General features: G+C 45.5%; 1 protein-coding gene across 2 annotated transcripts in view; it reads left to right on the top strand.

Annotated features, from left to right (window-relative positions):
* The window catches only part of kirrel3l (kirre like nephrin family adhesion molecule 3, like), a 32,595-nt gene extending 18,386 nt beyond the window's left edge, over nucleotides 1-14,209 (top strand). Inside the window, exons 2-15 of one of the 2 annotated variants that reach the window (XM_034228114.1) lie at nucleotides 2,362-2,517; nucleotides 3,121-3,270; nucleotides 5,245-5,402; nucleotides 6,659-6,809; nucleotides 6,974-7,079; nucleotides 7,391-7,539; nucleotides 7,634-7,761; nucleotides 9,123-9,249; nucleotides 9,401-9,501; nucleotides 10,164-10,362; nucleotides 11,168-11,275; nucleotides 11,479-11,588; nucleotides 11,749-11,838; nucleotides 11,958-14,209. In XM_034228114.1, the coding sequence (XP_034084005.1) occupies nucleotides 2,362-2,517; nucleotides 3,121-3,270; nucleotides 5,245-5,402; nucleotides 6,659-6,809; nucleotides 6,974-7,079; nucleotides 7,391-7,539; nucleotides 7,634-7,761; nucleotides 9,123-9,249; nucleotides 9,401-9,501; nucleotides 10,164-10,362; nucleotides 11,168-11,275; nucleotides 11,479-11,588; nucleotides 11,749-11,838; nucleotides 11,958-12,452 (2,228 nt within the window). In that variant the 3' untranslated portion in view covers nucleotides 12,453-14,209. Of the gene's footprint in view, nucleotides 1-2,361; nucleotides 2,518-3,120; nucleotides 3,271-5,244; nucleotides 5,403-6,658; nucleotides 6,810-6,973; nucleotides 7,080-7,390; nucleotides 7,540-7,633; nucleotides 7,762-9,122; nucleotides 9,250-9,400; nucleotides 9,502-10,163; nucleotides 10,363-11,167; nucleotides 11,288-11,478; nucleotides 11,589-11,748; nucleotides 11,839-11,957 lie in introns of both variants that reach the window. The other variant, XM_034228113.1, reaches the window with a different exon arrangement.
* The last annotated feature ends 392 nt before the right edge of the window (nucleotides 14,210-14,601 follow it).

Below are 14,601 nucleotides of genomic sequence, written 5' to 3'. Positions count from 1 at the left end.
TCTTCTGACTGCCTCTCCTCCATGGTTCCTTTGTCTGGTTCTGTTCCTCCCTCTCTCCCCGTCAGAAATGTATTCATGTAATTAAGCTGCTAATACACCGTCAACAAATTGTCTAATTCAGCAAGGAGGAATTAAAGGAATCTGGCATGAGTCATTAGCCAGTCGAGATGTTTTGTTGAGCATTTTCAATAAGGGATCTGGAGAGCAATGAATCACTCATATGGTGTGAAGACATTCGCTACAGCACATACTCTGCACTCTATATTTGTACGCCTGCAATTGTATGCCTGTACGCGTGACGTTAATTGCCATATGTGAGCATGAGAAATTGTATGTGGGTGAGGTAAAGAGAAACAATTCAGTGCATGTAATCCAGCCAAACAAAAAACCAATGCGGAGAATTATTACCCATTGTAAACATTTAGATACTCTGGGCAAGATAGTTAATTGCAATCAATGTTTGTACTGTTGCAGATACAAAGAGTAAAATCCCTAACCTGCTATGCAAGGGGAGGCATATAAAAACGCTCATCAGAGCAGAATGTTAAGGACAGGCAGGCAGACTGTGAAAACAGAATTTTTTAAGGTATGATGGGAAAATGCCAGCCTTCGCTAAACGCCTAATAGCCTGAGCTAGAAGACGTTTCACTTCTCATTGACGCTCTCAAATTGGCCTCTTTTGATCCACAGTGCGTGACACATGAACAGCTACCTGTTTCCACCCACAGCTCAATAGGCTTTCCAGGCACTTTGGTAAAATGATATACAGGGAGACATTATTTGAGAACTAACATGCATTGTTCTCTGTTATTTTTTCCCTGTTTAACTATCTATTAACATCTCTTTTGGCCCAGATGGAGAATCAGAAAGAATGGGCGCATGTGAACATTGTTTTTTGAGGCGGTTGTTGAGAACCACAGCAGTTGTGTAATCCATGGAGAACTCACGTTCCTGATGAACTCACTGTTTGGCGGCTTTAATTGTGCTGTTGGGTAACAGAGACAGAGGGTACAAAGGGAGAGGGGGGACGAGGGGCAGGGTTCAGTCCATGGTGCACCCCGAGATGAAGTGGATAATTGAGTGCAGAATAAACACTGCCAACAACCTCGGAAGCCCCCCTTTCAAAAAGAAAGAAAACAACTTGAGAGAATAGAGCAAGAAATAGGGGGGGGGGGAGAAAAGGGGTGAGGGAGAGAGAAAATCCCAGCTACCCTCTGGGGGGAAAAGCTGCTATTGAAAAGCTATTAAACTTGCATTTAGCAGGATTGATTGGAAATGAAGAGGCCTATTAAAAGAGAGGGACAAGGGGACAATAGCGCGTCTCTGGCCGCCGTATGTTGCCCTCCTTTCAGCAGCTTTCTTTGCTTGGGGGGGAGCAATCCTGTCTGTTTAAGCGCTCCCACCAAGAGAAGCAGTTCAGGGGGGGCTTAGCACTGCCTGAATAGAACCCTCTTTATCTTCCTCCATCCCCCTTCCCTTCCATTCTCTTCTGAGCAACAAAGAAAGAGAGAAGGAGAATGAGGGAAGGTTTTTTTTTAAGTCTTCTTCCCGACTCAAACAGACACCCCACTTAGATAACCAACCAACTGCCTCTCCCTCTCCTCCTACCTTCCCCTATACGGATTAGTTACCTCTGGAGTCTTGCCATCTTCCCCTGCTAGTAGGGTTTGTAATACTCAATCTTTAGCATAGTGGCACAAACAGTTGGAGCCGTGGATCCGTATTCACGCAGTGTTTCTGTATGCGTGTGGAGGCAGGCCAGCCAATCCAGTGAGACCGTGTGCCGTGCTTAAACACAGCAGCAGAACGGCGGCAGGTGTCTCCACTGACTTTCAGCAGGCTCAAACGAATGGTTCCCCTGGGAACTTTAATGGAGTTTTGATTGTTTAACATCCATTTTTACAAAAAGCACACTGAAAGAGTGGCAGAAATGTGTTTGCTTCATGTCAGCGAGCATATAACCATATGGTCTCGAGAAGAAGTTAAATAACTTATGAAGCGCATCTGACTCTTCCTCTTAGAAGCCAAATTTATAGAGAAAATAAATAATATTTTCACACATGTCGGTCTTGTCTTTTCTCTCAGCAAGTACCATAAAAACAAGAGTGAGCAGACTAGTTCATGGCAGTCTGCCCTTTTTCATTTTCACACCACTTACAATGCGAGTTTTATTTTTCTCATACTACATCTTTGCTGGCACTGCAGAAGTGTACTCATGTTCTTGTAAAATGCCTATGTACCAATTCACTTGCTAGCTATTTGGTGATCTTCTCTATGAAATGTTCAATTACCAATCATGAAAATAAGATTTCTAAAATACTTTTTATTAACATCTCTATGATTTTCTTTCTGTTTTTACAGCAGCCACCCAAGCAGCCTACTTCTCTCAGCAGCCCCAGGACCAGGTGGTTGTATCTGGCCAGTCGGTGACTTTACCCTGTGTCATCGTGGGTTATCGGGGAATGGTACAATGGACCAAAGATGGTCTGGCACTAGGTGGAGAGAGAGACCTACCAGGTATTATCACTGACCTCTTATTTCTCCCTCTCCTTTCTCACCCGCTTTCTGTGTTTTTATTGCTCTCTCTGTCTCTGTCTGTCTTGCCACGATCAATGCCAGGTCTCATTAGAAACCAAGTCCGTCTGTCTCGACCGCTGGAGTTTTACGCAAATTAATGTTTAGAGAACAATGTAATGCAGACAGGTCGGCTAACAGCTGCACACACAGAACTTTAATTTGTTGTTTAGCATTTTAAGGGTCTCGTAGGAAGGTAGATAATCAATTGGCTTTTGTCACACGCTGACATTTAAATGTGTGGCTGACTACAGAGAAGGTGGAGAGGCTTCCTCTTGACCTTAGCCACCCCATCTCCTCATGCAGCAGCCTTCTCACGTGTTGCATTCCCAGCCTCACGCTGCTCTACAGTATAACACAGCGGCTCAATGCCTGGCTCAGTGAGGTGCTGCTTGCTTTCATATGTGTCTTAAAGAGCCGTGCCACATTTCTCTAGCCTTTCTTCAGCACACAAGTCTGTTCATTTTTATAGTCCTTTCCTAATGTGTTTGTTGTTGTGTGGTTTTGTTTGTCTCTGACTCTATTCTCTGTGCTGGCTTCACGCAGGCTGGACGCGCTATTCCTTAATGGGCGACCCGCTATCAGGCGAGCACAGCTTGATGATCGATTCGGTAGACTTGGCGGATGACGCAGTGTATGAGTGTCAGGCTACGCAGGCGGGACTGCGCTCCCACCGAGCCAAGCTCACTGTACTAGGTAAGATACACAACTCATGCATGATCCTCACAGCAAGCCCTCGTGCCAAGGCCTACAGGTTGGCAGAGCTTGGGAACAATCAGGGGAGTGTCTTCATCACAAAACATGTTTCATTTCATTTCAAACCTTTATTTATACAGATAAATCCCATTGATATCATTGATCTCTTTTTCAAGGGAGACCTGCTACACATAATATGTATTTGTGTATAATGTACAATACCCAAAAATATATCCACATTTAAAAACACAACTTAACATACTCATGTAAAAAAACTCCTTCCTTTTCTAAACAACTTCTCTATCACCATTAAAGATAAGCCCGCTGTACATTTTGTTTCCTGGTTTAAATCATGTCCTGATAGTATAATTCAAACCAAGCCACGCTCAGCCGAGAGATTTATCTAGAAAAAGGGAAACCCCTCTGCTCTCAGTAGCGATAATCAAGACTGTGGACGTCTAGGATAATGTGATTGCTGCAGTCACAAATGACTTGCGTAGCCGCTTGAAAGTCAGGGTCTGCACAGTTAGCACATTTTACAGTGAGCCACAACATTTGTCAACCGCAAGGCGGTTTACATTAACATGATGTGAGTGATCTACTTCTTCACACAGACGCTCAGAGGTGGGGGGTGGGGGGTGGGGGGCGGGGGATTAAGGGCCGTATTTTATGGGAATTGGAATCGGCAAAGCAATGCTGGCATCTGGTGGCATGCAAAGGAACATCACTCCATTCATGTTTCCCGTGAATCGTCCATACAGTATACACCTACACACAAGAACCATACGAAAAGAGGGAAAATAAACATGATGGCACAGCTTATGCTACAACAATGTGCAACACTTTTACCACAAAGCATATTCTCCTTGAATCTGTATGTCGCCGGTGTGTATTCAAAGTTCTCAAGGGGGACGTGGGCAAAGCTTGGGTTGCCATGGAAAGGCAAGCAGATTGTGATCAAAAGTGGTACATTTCAACTAAATGATGAGATTTAGAGTTCACCTGTGTTTATCAGCCCACCTTTCTGGGTCTAGAGTAACTGTTTGTACAAAGCACAGCTCTGACCACATGCCCACACACGGCCGTACACGACCCATGTGGAGGCAGTAACAGAAGTTGATGAAACTTCCACTTTTACATTTAATGCACTCTGAAAAACCAAGGCTGCTGGATCATGAACAATATACTGTATGCATTTCATAAATATATAACAAGGAAATCAAGTGCATCGGTCAGGAACCTGAGTTTTATGTTTATGCGTAAGAGTGTTAAATAGAGAAGGTGGCTTTTTCTATGCACGTGCCAGTATGTGTGTGTGTGCAAATCAATGTGACCAGATGAGACCAAAGCAATCCTGCACAGTCAAAGGAGTCAACGGCAGGAGTGCAGTCAGGGGAATCGGCATGGAAATTAAAATCACCTAGCATTCGGATTCCATTAGTGTCCGTGCCGCGGCAGCGGAAGGACCTCTGACAATTCAGATACACACAGTGAAATTGGTTCGGTGGAGGGAGCGAGAAAGGCCAGCACAAACCCCATGTTTACGCCTTCTCATATTGGTTGGGGAGATAGACGCCTTCATCAGGGGTGGCACGCTTGGCTTGCCAGTGGTGCGTGTGAAACCATGCAAATAAATGAACAAATAAGCAATTCAGTTGAAACATCACTCTGCAACAGTAAGAGCAAATAGAGTAAAAATACTAGTCCCAAGAAAGGAAATAAATATGGTTGAGTCTGTTTTTCTACGAAATGACAACTGTTCTCTGCCATCTCTCATATCTGAAACTACACCTTGTTAAACAGACACATGGCCATAAGATGATATTGTTTGCCTCTTTTGTTGTTGCGAAGTATTGATGCTGTGCTAAGAGCAACAGCAACTCAATAACAGTATGACTTCTTTGTGGCTCTGCGCTGGCCTGGAGCTGTAATGACTTTTTTAGTTTTGAGTGGTATATTTGTTTTTCTTTACAGTTCCTCCTGCAGACCCTGTGGTGGAGGGCGGCCCTGTTGTACGTCTTAAGGCCCACACACCACACAATCTCACCTGCAGAGCCTCAGGAGCCAAACCTGCTGCCGAGATCACCTGGTACAGAGATGGAGAGGTCATGGAGACGGCAATTTATTCCAAGGTACAGTGAGAACACATGCATGCCCAGCATTATCATTCAATCACTAACACCCACACAGTATTACAACACATATCAGCAGAAATACATGCAAAGCTTCAAGTTCAAGTATTTTTCTCACAGGTTTTTTGTTTCTATCACCACCCTTCTCTCACACAATTTGTTCGCTCACTCTCTGCAGTCCCCCTCCCATTTTCACTCATGCCTGACCCCACCTCCCACCCCACCTCCTCTTCTTCCTCCCCCCTCCCTCCCTGCCTTACCCCCTTTGCTCGCTAATGCGGTGACACTACAGCATAACTGGAGCATGCCAAAGCTCAGACAGGCATGAGTGTTTCATATAGTAGAGTTTCTGCAGAGAAGAAATCACCCACAACAATGCAGAAACACAATGGGGATGTGCCGGAGCGTGAGCCAGCCACGGCTGGGAAAGTGTCACATTTGTCATGCTCTCTGACCACGCTAAACGACGCTAAACGCCACATTTAAGGAGGCGAGAGCCAGAAGTGAGAAAGGAGGGAAAGAGATTGGAGGAGGGAGGGAGGGAGAAGAGGAAAATAATAAAAAATGAAAGCCGGCATCCATTGATTCGAGAGTCCAGGGAAATGACTAAGCTTGCACTCTTCCTAAGATGTGTGACACCCAAAAAAACAGACACACAGGCACCTTGGCCATCACAGTTTGTTTGTGTGGTGTGTGTGTGTGTGTGTGTGTGTGTGTGTGTGTGTGTGTGTGTGTGTGTGTGTGTGTGTGTGTGTGTGTGTGTGTGTGTGTGTGTGTGTGTGTGTGTGTGTGTGTGTGTGTGTGTGTGTGTGTGTGTGTGTGAGGAAGAGAGGGAGAAAGTGAGATAGCGGTGAGCCATATCCTCAGAATCTACACCTTTCCTCACTTAGGAGTATTGATTTCGGTGAGCAGTAAATAGATTTTAAAAGATGATGACAAACAAGGAGCGCTGACGGGGAACACTCTCAGAAATGTGGGAACAGCACAATATCCCCCGCTGCACCATAAAATATATGATTTAACTGCCATGCCAAAGAATGGGACGGCAATTCCAACGCCTTACCCCTGGAAATATAAGACCTGCAGTGTCATAGAGATATTCCTGAAGTAGTGTGATCACAAATGGCAAGCGACTTGCTTGTGCAGCTGATGTTAAGTTCTACTCAATTGTAAGAGTCTTTCTTTAAAAAGGCACAGAATGTTAACTGTTGCTCCGGCATCCAGCAGCATATAACAGTGTTTGTGTAACTCTACAGACAATGATGGAGGATGGAAAGAAGGAGTCAGCTGTCAGCATGCTTCCAATTGTCCCTGAGGACAGTGATTCTGGGCGCACCTACACCTGCAGGGTCCTTAACCCAGCTGCTCCCGCTGGAAGACAGACATCCATCACTATCAATGTCCAGCGTGAGTGTCCCGGCAACAGCAAACACCAAAATATGTGTGAATGCCGTGTGCAGCGATCTGTAAAGCACATTTAATTCTGTCGCACTATTAAAAAGGTGAACGGTGCCAACACGATGGCTGAATCCAATTTGTGTCAGTAACATAAAGGTTTTTCCTTCCAACAGACCCTCCTTCAGTGACTCTATCAGTGCAGCCGCAGACTGTGACCGAGGGAGCCAAGGTCCTCTTCATCTGCTCTGCTTCAGCCAATCCTGAAATCACCGGATACAGGTACCCATCCTGCATTTCTTCCCTCTTGTGCTGCCACCATACATGCAGAGCCAGCAGTCTTAAGATGATGATGCTGCACAATCGCACCATATTTCAAGGCATTATTTGCTGCCAACCAGAGTAAAAATGTCATCCAAAGCAAGCAGCACAATGTTTGGTAGATTCATTGGGTAAAATGTGCTGCTTGATTGGCAGCGTATAATTATGATTGACACAAGCCATGAATCGGCTAATAGCCACTTTGCTACGCATGGCTTAGTATCTTCCCTGAACTAATGTGGCTGTATAATGTGATTATTCATCTGTCCCAGGTGGTCAAAAGGAGGAGTTCCCATCTCTGAAGCAAATGGGGACAGCCTTGAGGTGACGGTGGACTACTCTTACTTCACAGACCCCGTCTCCTGCGAGGTGTCTAACTCTGTGGGCAGCACCAATGTCAGCACGTTGGTCGATGTCCAATGTGAGTTTAATATATACAGTGTGGTGTAATTTCTCGAGGTAAATGATTTGTAAAAGCAGTTTTATTATTGATTGTAACTGACTGTTGTTCACAGTTGGCCCCAGACTGATGTCGGAGCCAAAGCCGATGACGGTGGATATGGGGATGGACGCAGCCTTTACTTGTGCATGGACTGGTAACCCTCCTCTGACCCTGGCCTGGACCAAGCAGGGCTCCAGCGTGGTAAGGCAACAAACACTAGTAGTCGCCACTTTAACTTAACGCTTCAACACCATCCCTCCAGAGAGAGGCATTCATTCATTCTTAAGGCCTTGAGGCACGAATCCCTCACACATTTCCCCACAATCCTGAATCCTTAACACCTCCTCTCTCCACGCTCCCCAAGGGGCAAAGCCTCTGGCAGGAATCTGTCTGTCCACTGACAGATTCATACAGCATAATCAAGGCACATGTCATAACTCTTATTAACAGATCAATCAATCTGTGGTTCTAACAGAATGTGACTTAAACTCTTAGAGCAGCCTTAGACGTTAAAAAGGGCTGACGTCACTGCACTTGACGTCAGTCCATTTCCGTATGTGGAACAAATTGGACATTTCCACCTTCACTTTACATCATCCTGGTAAGAGTCTTTCATTGGGGACATCCCATAGGAGCGTCTCTCCTGGCGACTAATATAATTCCTGAGGCGATGCTAGAGTAACCACCCTCCCCCAAGCAAAGATTGCTGTGGAATGGCGTAAGCGATACGGTCATCTCAGAGGGTGAACGCTTTCAGGCACTCTGAGTGGAAACGCAGGCATTTTTCTAATCCACCCACTGCCACTGTCCCTCACACAGTAATGGATTAATTGGGTTACTCCATAAGTGTGTTGAAATAAAACATTGGAGAAAGTGTGGGGGGGAGGTGTAGAGAGGAAGGAGGACGTAGTGGGGTAAATGGATTACAGCTTGATGGAATGACAGGATCAATGAGCTAAAGAGTGAGTGGCCGTTTCTCAATCGCGAGGATGCTGGCTTGGTAGTCGCGTACTTCCAAGTCACTTCCTTCAGAAACGAAGCAGTATGCTTCCAAGCCACGGCTTCGGAAAACGAAGAAGAATGGAACAGGCTAACAAGTGTGCCACTCTCTCTAACGGTTTCAACATAAACTGTACCGAAAATAAATACCTCACGATGTCTATCTAATTATGAACTTGCTTTACTTTCACGGAACACATTTTTGGTGATAACAAACAAATGTAACAAAGTAACATATTTACCAACACATGTTCTACGCCACTATACTTACATTTAAATGTGCACCATAGTGCTCTCTGTTCTGTCCCCACTGTTTAATTACAACAATCTCCCCAGCAGCATGGTCACTCAGCGGTGGCTAGAGTGCTTAATGCTGTGATTAAAGCTCTTCACAATGAAATTAAACTCAAACCAACAGCATTTGTTACAATGGTCAGCCCACCTCTGTGCTGCCTCCACAATGAGTTAGCCACCGATAAAGGTCCTGGTTTTTCTTTTGTCTGCCTCTTCTCCCCACCACCTTGCTCTTTCTCACTCCTTCTCTCTCCTGAATTCCTCACCAGGTCCTCAGTAATGGCAACACCTTGCAGCTGAAGGCTGTTACCCAGGAGGATGCTGGAACATACATCTGCAAGGCCATCGTACCCCGGATAGGAGTAGGAGAGAGAGATGTCACTCTGACCGTTAATGGTGAGTGGCTTTTCAGAGTATCCACTTTGGGTTCTAATGTTTTTTCACTGATGTGATGATTAAATAGCATCAAAATTGATATGACAATTTTGCATCGGGCAGTATTTTATTTAATTTGTATATTCTGCTCGTTCTTTCTTCCTCACACCAGGCCCACCGATCATCACAGTGGACGCCACGCAGCACGCTGTCAAGCACTCCAAGGGCAAGCTGGAGTGCAGAGTGGAAAGCAGCCCCCCACCTGATAAGATTGTAAGTTATCCCTTGTATTTGTGTTGCGTGTCTTTCACTTGTGAGCTTGCATACTTTGCACTCCTCCTCCCCCCATAAGGGACATCAGTCGGCGCAGCTTTACCCCTGACCTCACCTTCACACCTTTGCAGCCAACACGTCTCCACTTCACTCGCTAGCCGACATGCACACACACATATTCACAACTGTAATTGCTCCGACATTGACTGTAGAGACAGTGGAGTTGGGCGAGCTGTGGGAGACCGGCTTCCTGCAGGTTTCAGCCAAACCGCATTCAATTAGCGGCCCAAGAGGCATCACTCGGCTGACCCTATTGAACTGCTGAACGTACGCTGGGCTGAGAGAGGATAATGAGGGTGTGAAGAGGAGTGAGAGAAAGGTGCCCTGCTGGCCCTGCGCAGGAGACGGCAGAGAGGAGCCTTATTTCATAGTGCAGCTACCTAAACCCTCCTTAGGCCTCACCTGCAGGGCAGACGTGGGAGGCAGCTTAAACATGAGCGTGTGAGCTGTGTCAGCCACGTAGCACGTTAGCGGTCGAGAACAGAGAGAGAATCTGGTGTTCAGTCAGCGGCAGGCCAGGATCTGACGATAAACAGGCCTCTGCATACTTCATAGACAAGTGACTTACTCCCAGTTGTCTTTTCTCATTCTCCTCTCAACAGGTGTGGACCTTCGGAGACGTGAGCCTGTCCTCTGGTTCCTCCGGACGTTACTCAGTGCAGACGGTCGCCGGTGACCACGGAGTGCTGTCCACCCTGGTGCTGTCTGAGACTTTGGCGCAGGATTTCCAGCTGCGCTACAACTGCACCGCCTGGAACCGCTTCGGCACCGACTCTGCCCTGGTCACACTGAAGGAGCAAGGTACAGAAAAAAAGAGTAATAACCCCCACTAGAGCCCTCAGAATTTACAGTGATCCTCTCAATCCTTGCTGCGAAGGGGGCCAGATTAGGCGACAGCAGCACTCCCGTCTCGTGCTTATCTTAATTATACTCCTCCAAATCGATATGATTTAATCAGCAGATGGTTCCTTTAATGAATATGTTTGCCCCATAACGTAGATATTGATTGGGGGCAATAGTCAATTAGAGGAAGCCACATGCATTTGCGGTTGGGCTCGTATTCTCTATCACTGTCTCAGAGCCAAGTTAAGCATCTAAGGCTGCAGCCCTCTTTTAAGTGATCTTAAAATAAGCTGGTAGTACTACTACACTGTGCTAGTGGAAGCCTTTGTTGCAGCAGACACCAAAAATAAGGTCCTCGCCAGCAATTTACATCAACGTAGCCGAGTGGGGTCCCTGGAGAAATGGACGGCGGTATCTCCTGGAATCTCTAATTAGATTACTGTCTGTTGCTTCATTGCATGTCAGGCCTTGTTACCCTTCTTTCAGAGAGATTATAGACAATAGCCCGGCTGAGGGATGCCAGATTGCCCGCATGAGTATATGCGAGTATATATGAGATGAATTGATATAGGCGCTGACGTTCCCGGGATTAGCAGGACAAATGAAGGGATCTCTTTATTTCTTTTGTTCTGATCTGTACGTTCTTGACACTGACACTTATGTTCTACTATCTCTCCTGTCATCCCTCCTCTTCTCCTGACAACTATCTACTCCCCCCCCCCCCCTACACCACTCTTTTCCTCTATTCCTGTTCTTGTTACAGAAGCCCTGCCGATGTTGATAATTGTGGGGGGAGCAGTAGGTGGAGGCTGTGTCCTGCTCATCTGTGTCATTACTCTGGTCTCCCTCTGCTGCAGGCACACAGGCAAAGGTGAGCTCAATGGTTAGTATGGGCGAGAGGGTCAACAGCCAATTCTTCAAATCTAACACAATCAAGTCTTTGTCATTTGTGAGCTGAAAATGTAACAGTTTGTTACATTTCTGTGCCGTTTCACCCTGTAATAAATGTGTTTTAAATTGTAATGGAGAAGTCTGCTCGTTTACTAAAGCTCCTCTTCTTTTTAATCCTTGCAGGTAAAAGGTGCACTCGTCTATCCAAGAGTGACATCAGAGTTCAGATTGTTCATAGTGATCACAACGCTACACGTGGCAATGATGATGAAGAGGATGTCAAAGAGCCAATGGTACATTTCTTTGAGCACCGTCTTTGTATTCCACATAAATATCTCTATTGATGGAAAATTCACAGCAACGCCGTACTGCTCCGACTTTGTTTTGTTCTTATTCAAGTGAGGTCATGCTCATCTAAATAATTCTTCAAAAAACTCTCGGTCTTTCCCTCAGGCACCAAACAGCAGCGAGTCTCCTGGGACGTCACGCACAGAACACAGCGACCTCCTGGAAGAGGAGGAGGATGAGAGATCGGACATCAAGGTACAACTGAAAAAACAGTCTTAAAGAAACACTCTCAAAACAGCGAGAATGCGTTCTTTTCATCATTAATTCATAAAACCGAACCATGCAGAGTTCATGATTTATCTTCATTCTCATAGGACCCCACCAATGGCTACTACAATGTCCATGGTAACGAGGACCGCCACATCCGCAGCAGTGGGTTCTCTGAATATGTGCCCAACACTCGGCCAGTCTACACTCCATCGCAGCTGCCCTCCCCCAGCCCCATATACGGTCAGCATGGCACCCAGCCTCGTGTCTATGACTTCTCCCACCGGTACGCCACCACCACAGCGGGCAGGACGGCGTATGAACAGCAGCAGGCTGCCCAGCAACAGCCCACCCAGCCAGCTAGCATTTACCCCACTGACCCCGCCTACAGTGGCTCTGCTTACCTACCACCCGCCACCTATGGCCGCGCCTTCACCAGCTACGTTAAGCCAGCTTCCTATGAGAAGGTGGATGCGTACGACCAATCAGATCAGGCCAGCAAGGTGTCCAGCTCGTCTCGCTTCTCTTATGCCTCTTCGCAAGTATCCTCCCAGCAGTCTGACTATGGCCGGCCTTCACAACGTATGCAGACGCATGTCTGATTGGACAAAATATTTTGAAAAAGAATAGTACAGGAGCAGTGAGTCGATAACCATTGTCACCTCCACATTCAAGTGTGGCTGGACTAACATGAACAGAGACTTACTTAACTCGGACGTTCCTTCAAGGACATGTTTGGACAGTATATGGAGGGAGCCATATGATTTATGTTGGTTATTGGATAACCAACCTTTATTTGTTGTGTTGGATGATGGGATCTACAAAAATGCTGACTGTAGAGCTCCTGAGCTGGAGATTTCAGCAGATTGTGATGTTCAAGTCAAAGTTATGATTACAGTGTGATACCTCACCAGGTAATGCCTACATAATGACCACCCAAACCTGTGGAGATATTCTGTCAGTGCAAGACAGGCCAACTAGAAAATAAATTAAATGCATCTCCTGAATTTGGGTGGCCAAAATGACTGGGGTAGCTGTTTACCTGCCTTTCAGAGTCTACTGAACTATGAAATGTGACCTCTTAAATACTGAAAGAAGACATTAGAAGCTAAGACATGACGAGGTTCAAAAAAGCCGATATGAAAGACCTACTGTTGTCTGTCATTTGGTGTTTTGTTGGCATGCGAAAGAAATTCTAAGCACATTTGTGTCGATCATTCACAAAAGGCTGAGCTATCCACAGAGAAAGACAAACTATTCTGCACAACAGGCTAGCTCTACTGACCAACAAGCGCTACGGGCACTGTAGAAGTTTAATCAGTGGTGGAATACTTCTGGCTTGAGCTGTATTCCTGAATCTTCTTCTGATTTGAACCCTAACATGTTGGATAGCAGTGTTGCTTACCGGTGGAGAAGGAGAAAAGAAGAGAATGTGTATTTTAGCCATCATTGTAATGGAGGGCTATTTGTTAACTGTGTTGTACCAAGATGGACAATATAAGGCCATGAAAACCCAAAGATGGTGATAATTGTATGGGGGAAAACTGGGGCTGAAACCTGCTGTCCATTCCCTGGTACTGTTTCTGATTGTTAAAATGAAGACGAGGCTGATACCCGAACAATCAAAAGTGGTGGTTTGGAAAATGGGGGCAATCTTGAACTTGAAATAAACTTGAATGCAGCGTCATCTTCAGCAGACTTTCAGTTGGGGAAAGACATGTAAGGTTGTCCTAATGTGGACCATACACTCGTTTTACATCTCAATCAAATTGTCTCAATGTTTACAAGAAACAGTACTACCCTGAAACACTTAATGATCTGTACAAATGGCTGAGCCCATACTTTCTCTCTGTTGCATGCAAATGATGTGTCTAGTGAAAATCTTCAGCGTTTATATTCATGTCCATTTCATGTTTGAGACATTGGTTTCTGCACCTGGCCCAGTTGCATTCCACTTCCTGGATGTTTCAGTATGGACGCCTGTACTGCCATTTGTCTAAAAAGCTGTTACCAGGCAGCCTGATGAGAGAACAAATGTCACAAGTAAGGAGGCAAACATCATCGCTTGTCTTTATTTTTATATTTTATATAAGCCTTAATGTACAGCGTGTAAGCTGCTCTATTGTAAAGTATCTTTATATACATATGTATCTATCTTGGTTGATTTATTATGTTCCACAGAATTTCTTCTCTAAGTTGTTCATCAATCATTGAATGCAGTTACTATGCTTTTTTTTTTGGAACAACTAATTGCCATTTGTTTGTTCATTCTTTTAATAATGTATTAAGACTTTATTTGGTAATATCGTTGCTTGTACCTTTGTACACATATTTATATTTAAATAAAACCATTTCCGATAAACAACTGGCTGGTGTGAATCCTGAGAGTTAATCAGCCGAGGAGCTTCAGTGGGCATGGGGAACCGCGACAAAACAAAGCTTCCCATGTAGCAACAATGATGAATACATAAATTAGCAGCACTGTCTATGTTGATTTTCCCATTCCCCCAGCGGTGCGCTGCTTTTAATGAAGACAGATGAGATGGTGTGTGTATGTGTATCCCCCTCCCGAAGTCGACAGGCCCATCTCGAAGGGTAATAGGATAGAGCTCTGACAAAGGCAGGTATTATTCCACAATATGAGTTCAGCTTGTCACCTCTGTTCCCCAGGTAGGCGCGCTGCTCACGGCGGGGAGGAGAGGTACATGCTCATTACAATTCTTCTGTGAGGAGAGACAAGCTCTCACAAGA

Source organism: Gymnodraco acuticeps, unplaced genomic scaffold (assembly GCF_902827175.1).
Source record: "Gymnodraco acuticeps unplaced genomic scaffold, fGymAcu1.1, whole genome shotgun sequence".
In the NCBI taxonomy this organism is placed as follows: Eukaryota; Metazoa; Chordata; class Actinopteri; order Perciformes; family Bathydraconidae; genus Gymnodraco; species Gymnodraco acuticeps.
Note: the sequence above shows the minus strand (reverse complement) of the source record. Positions and strands in the feature narration are given on the sequence as shown.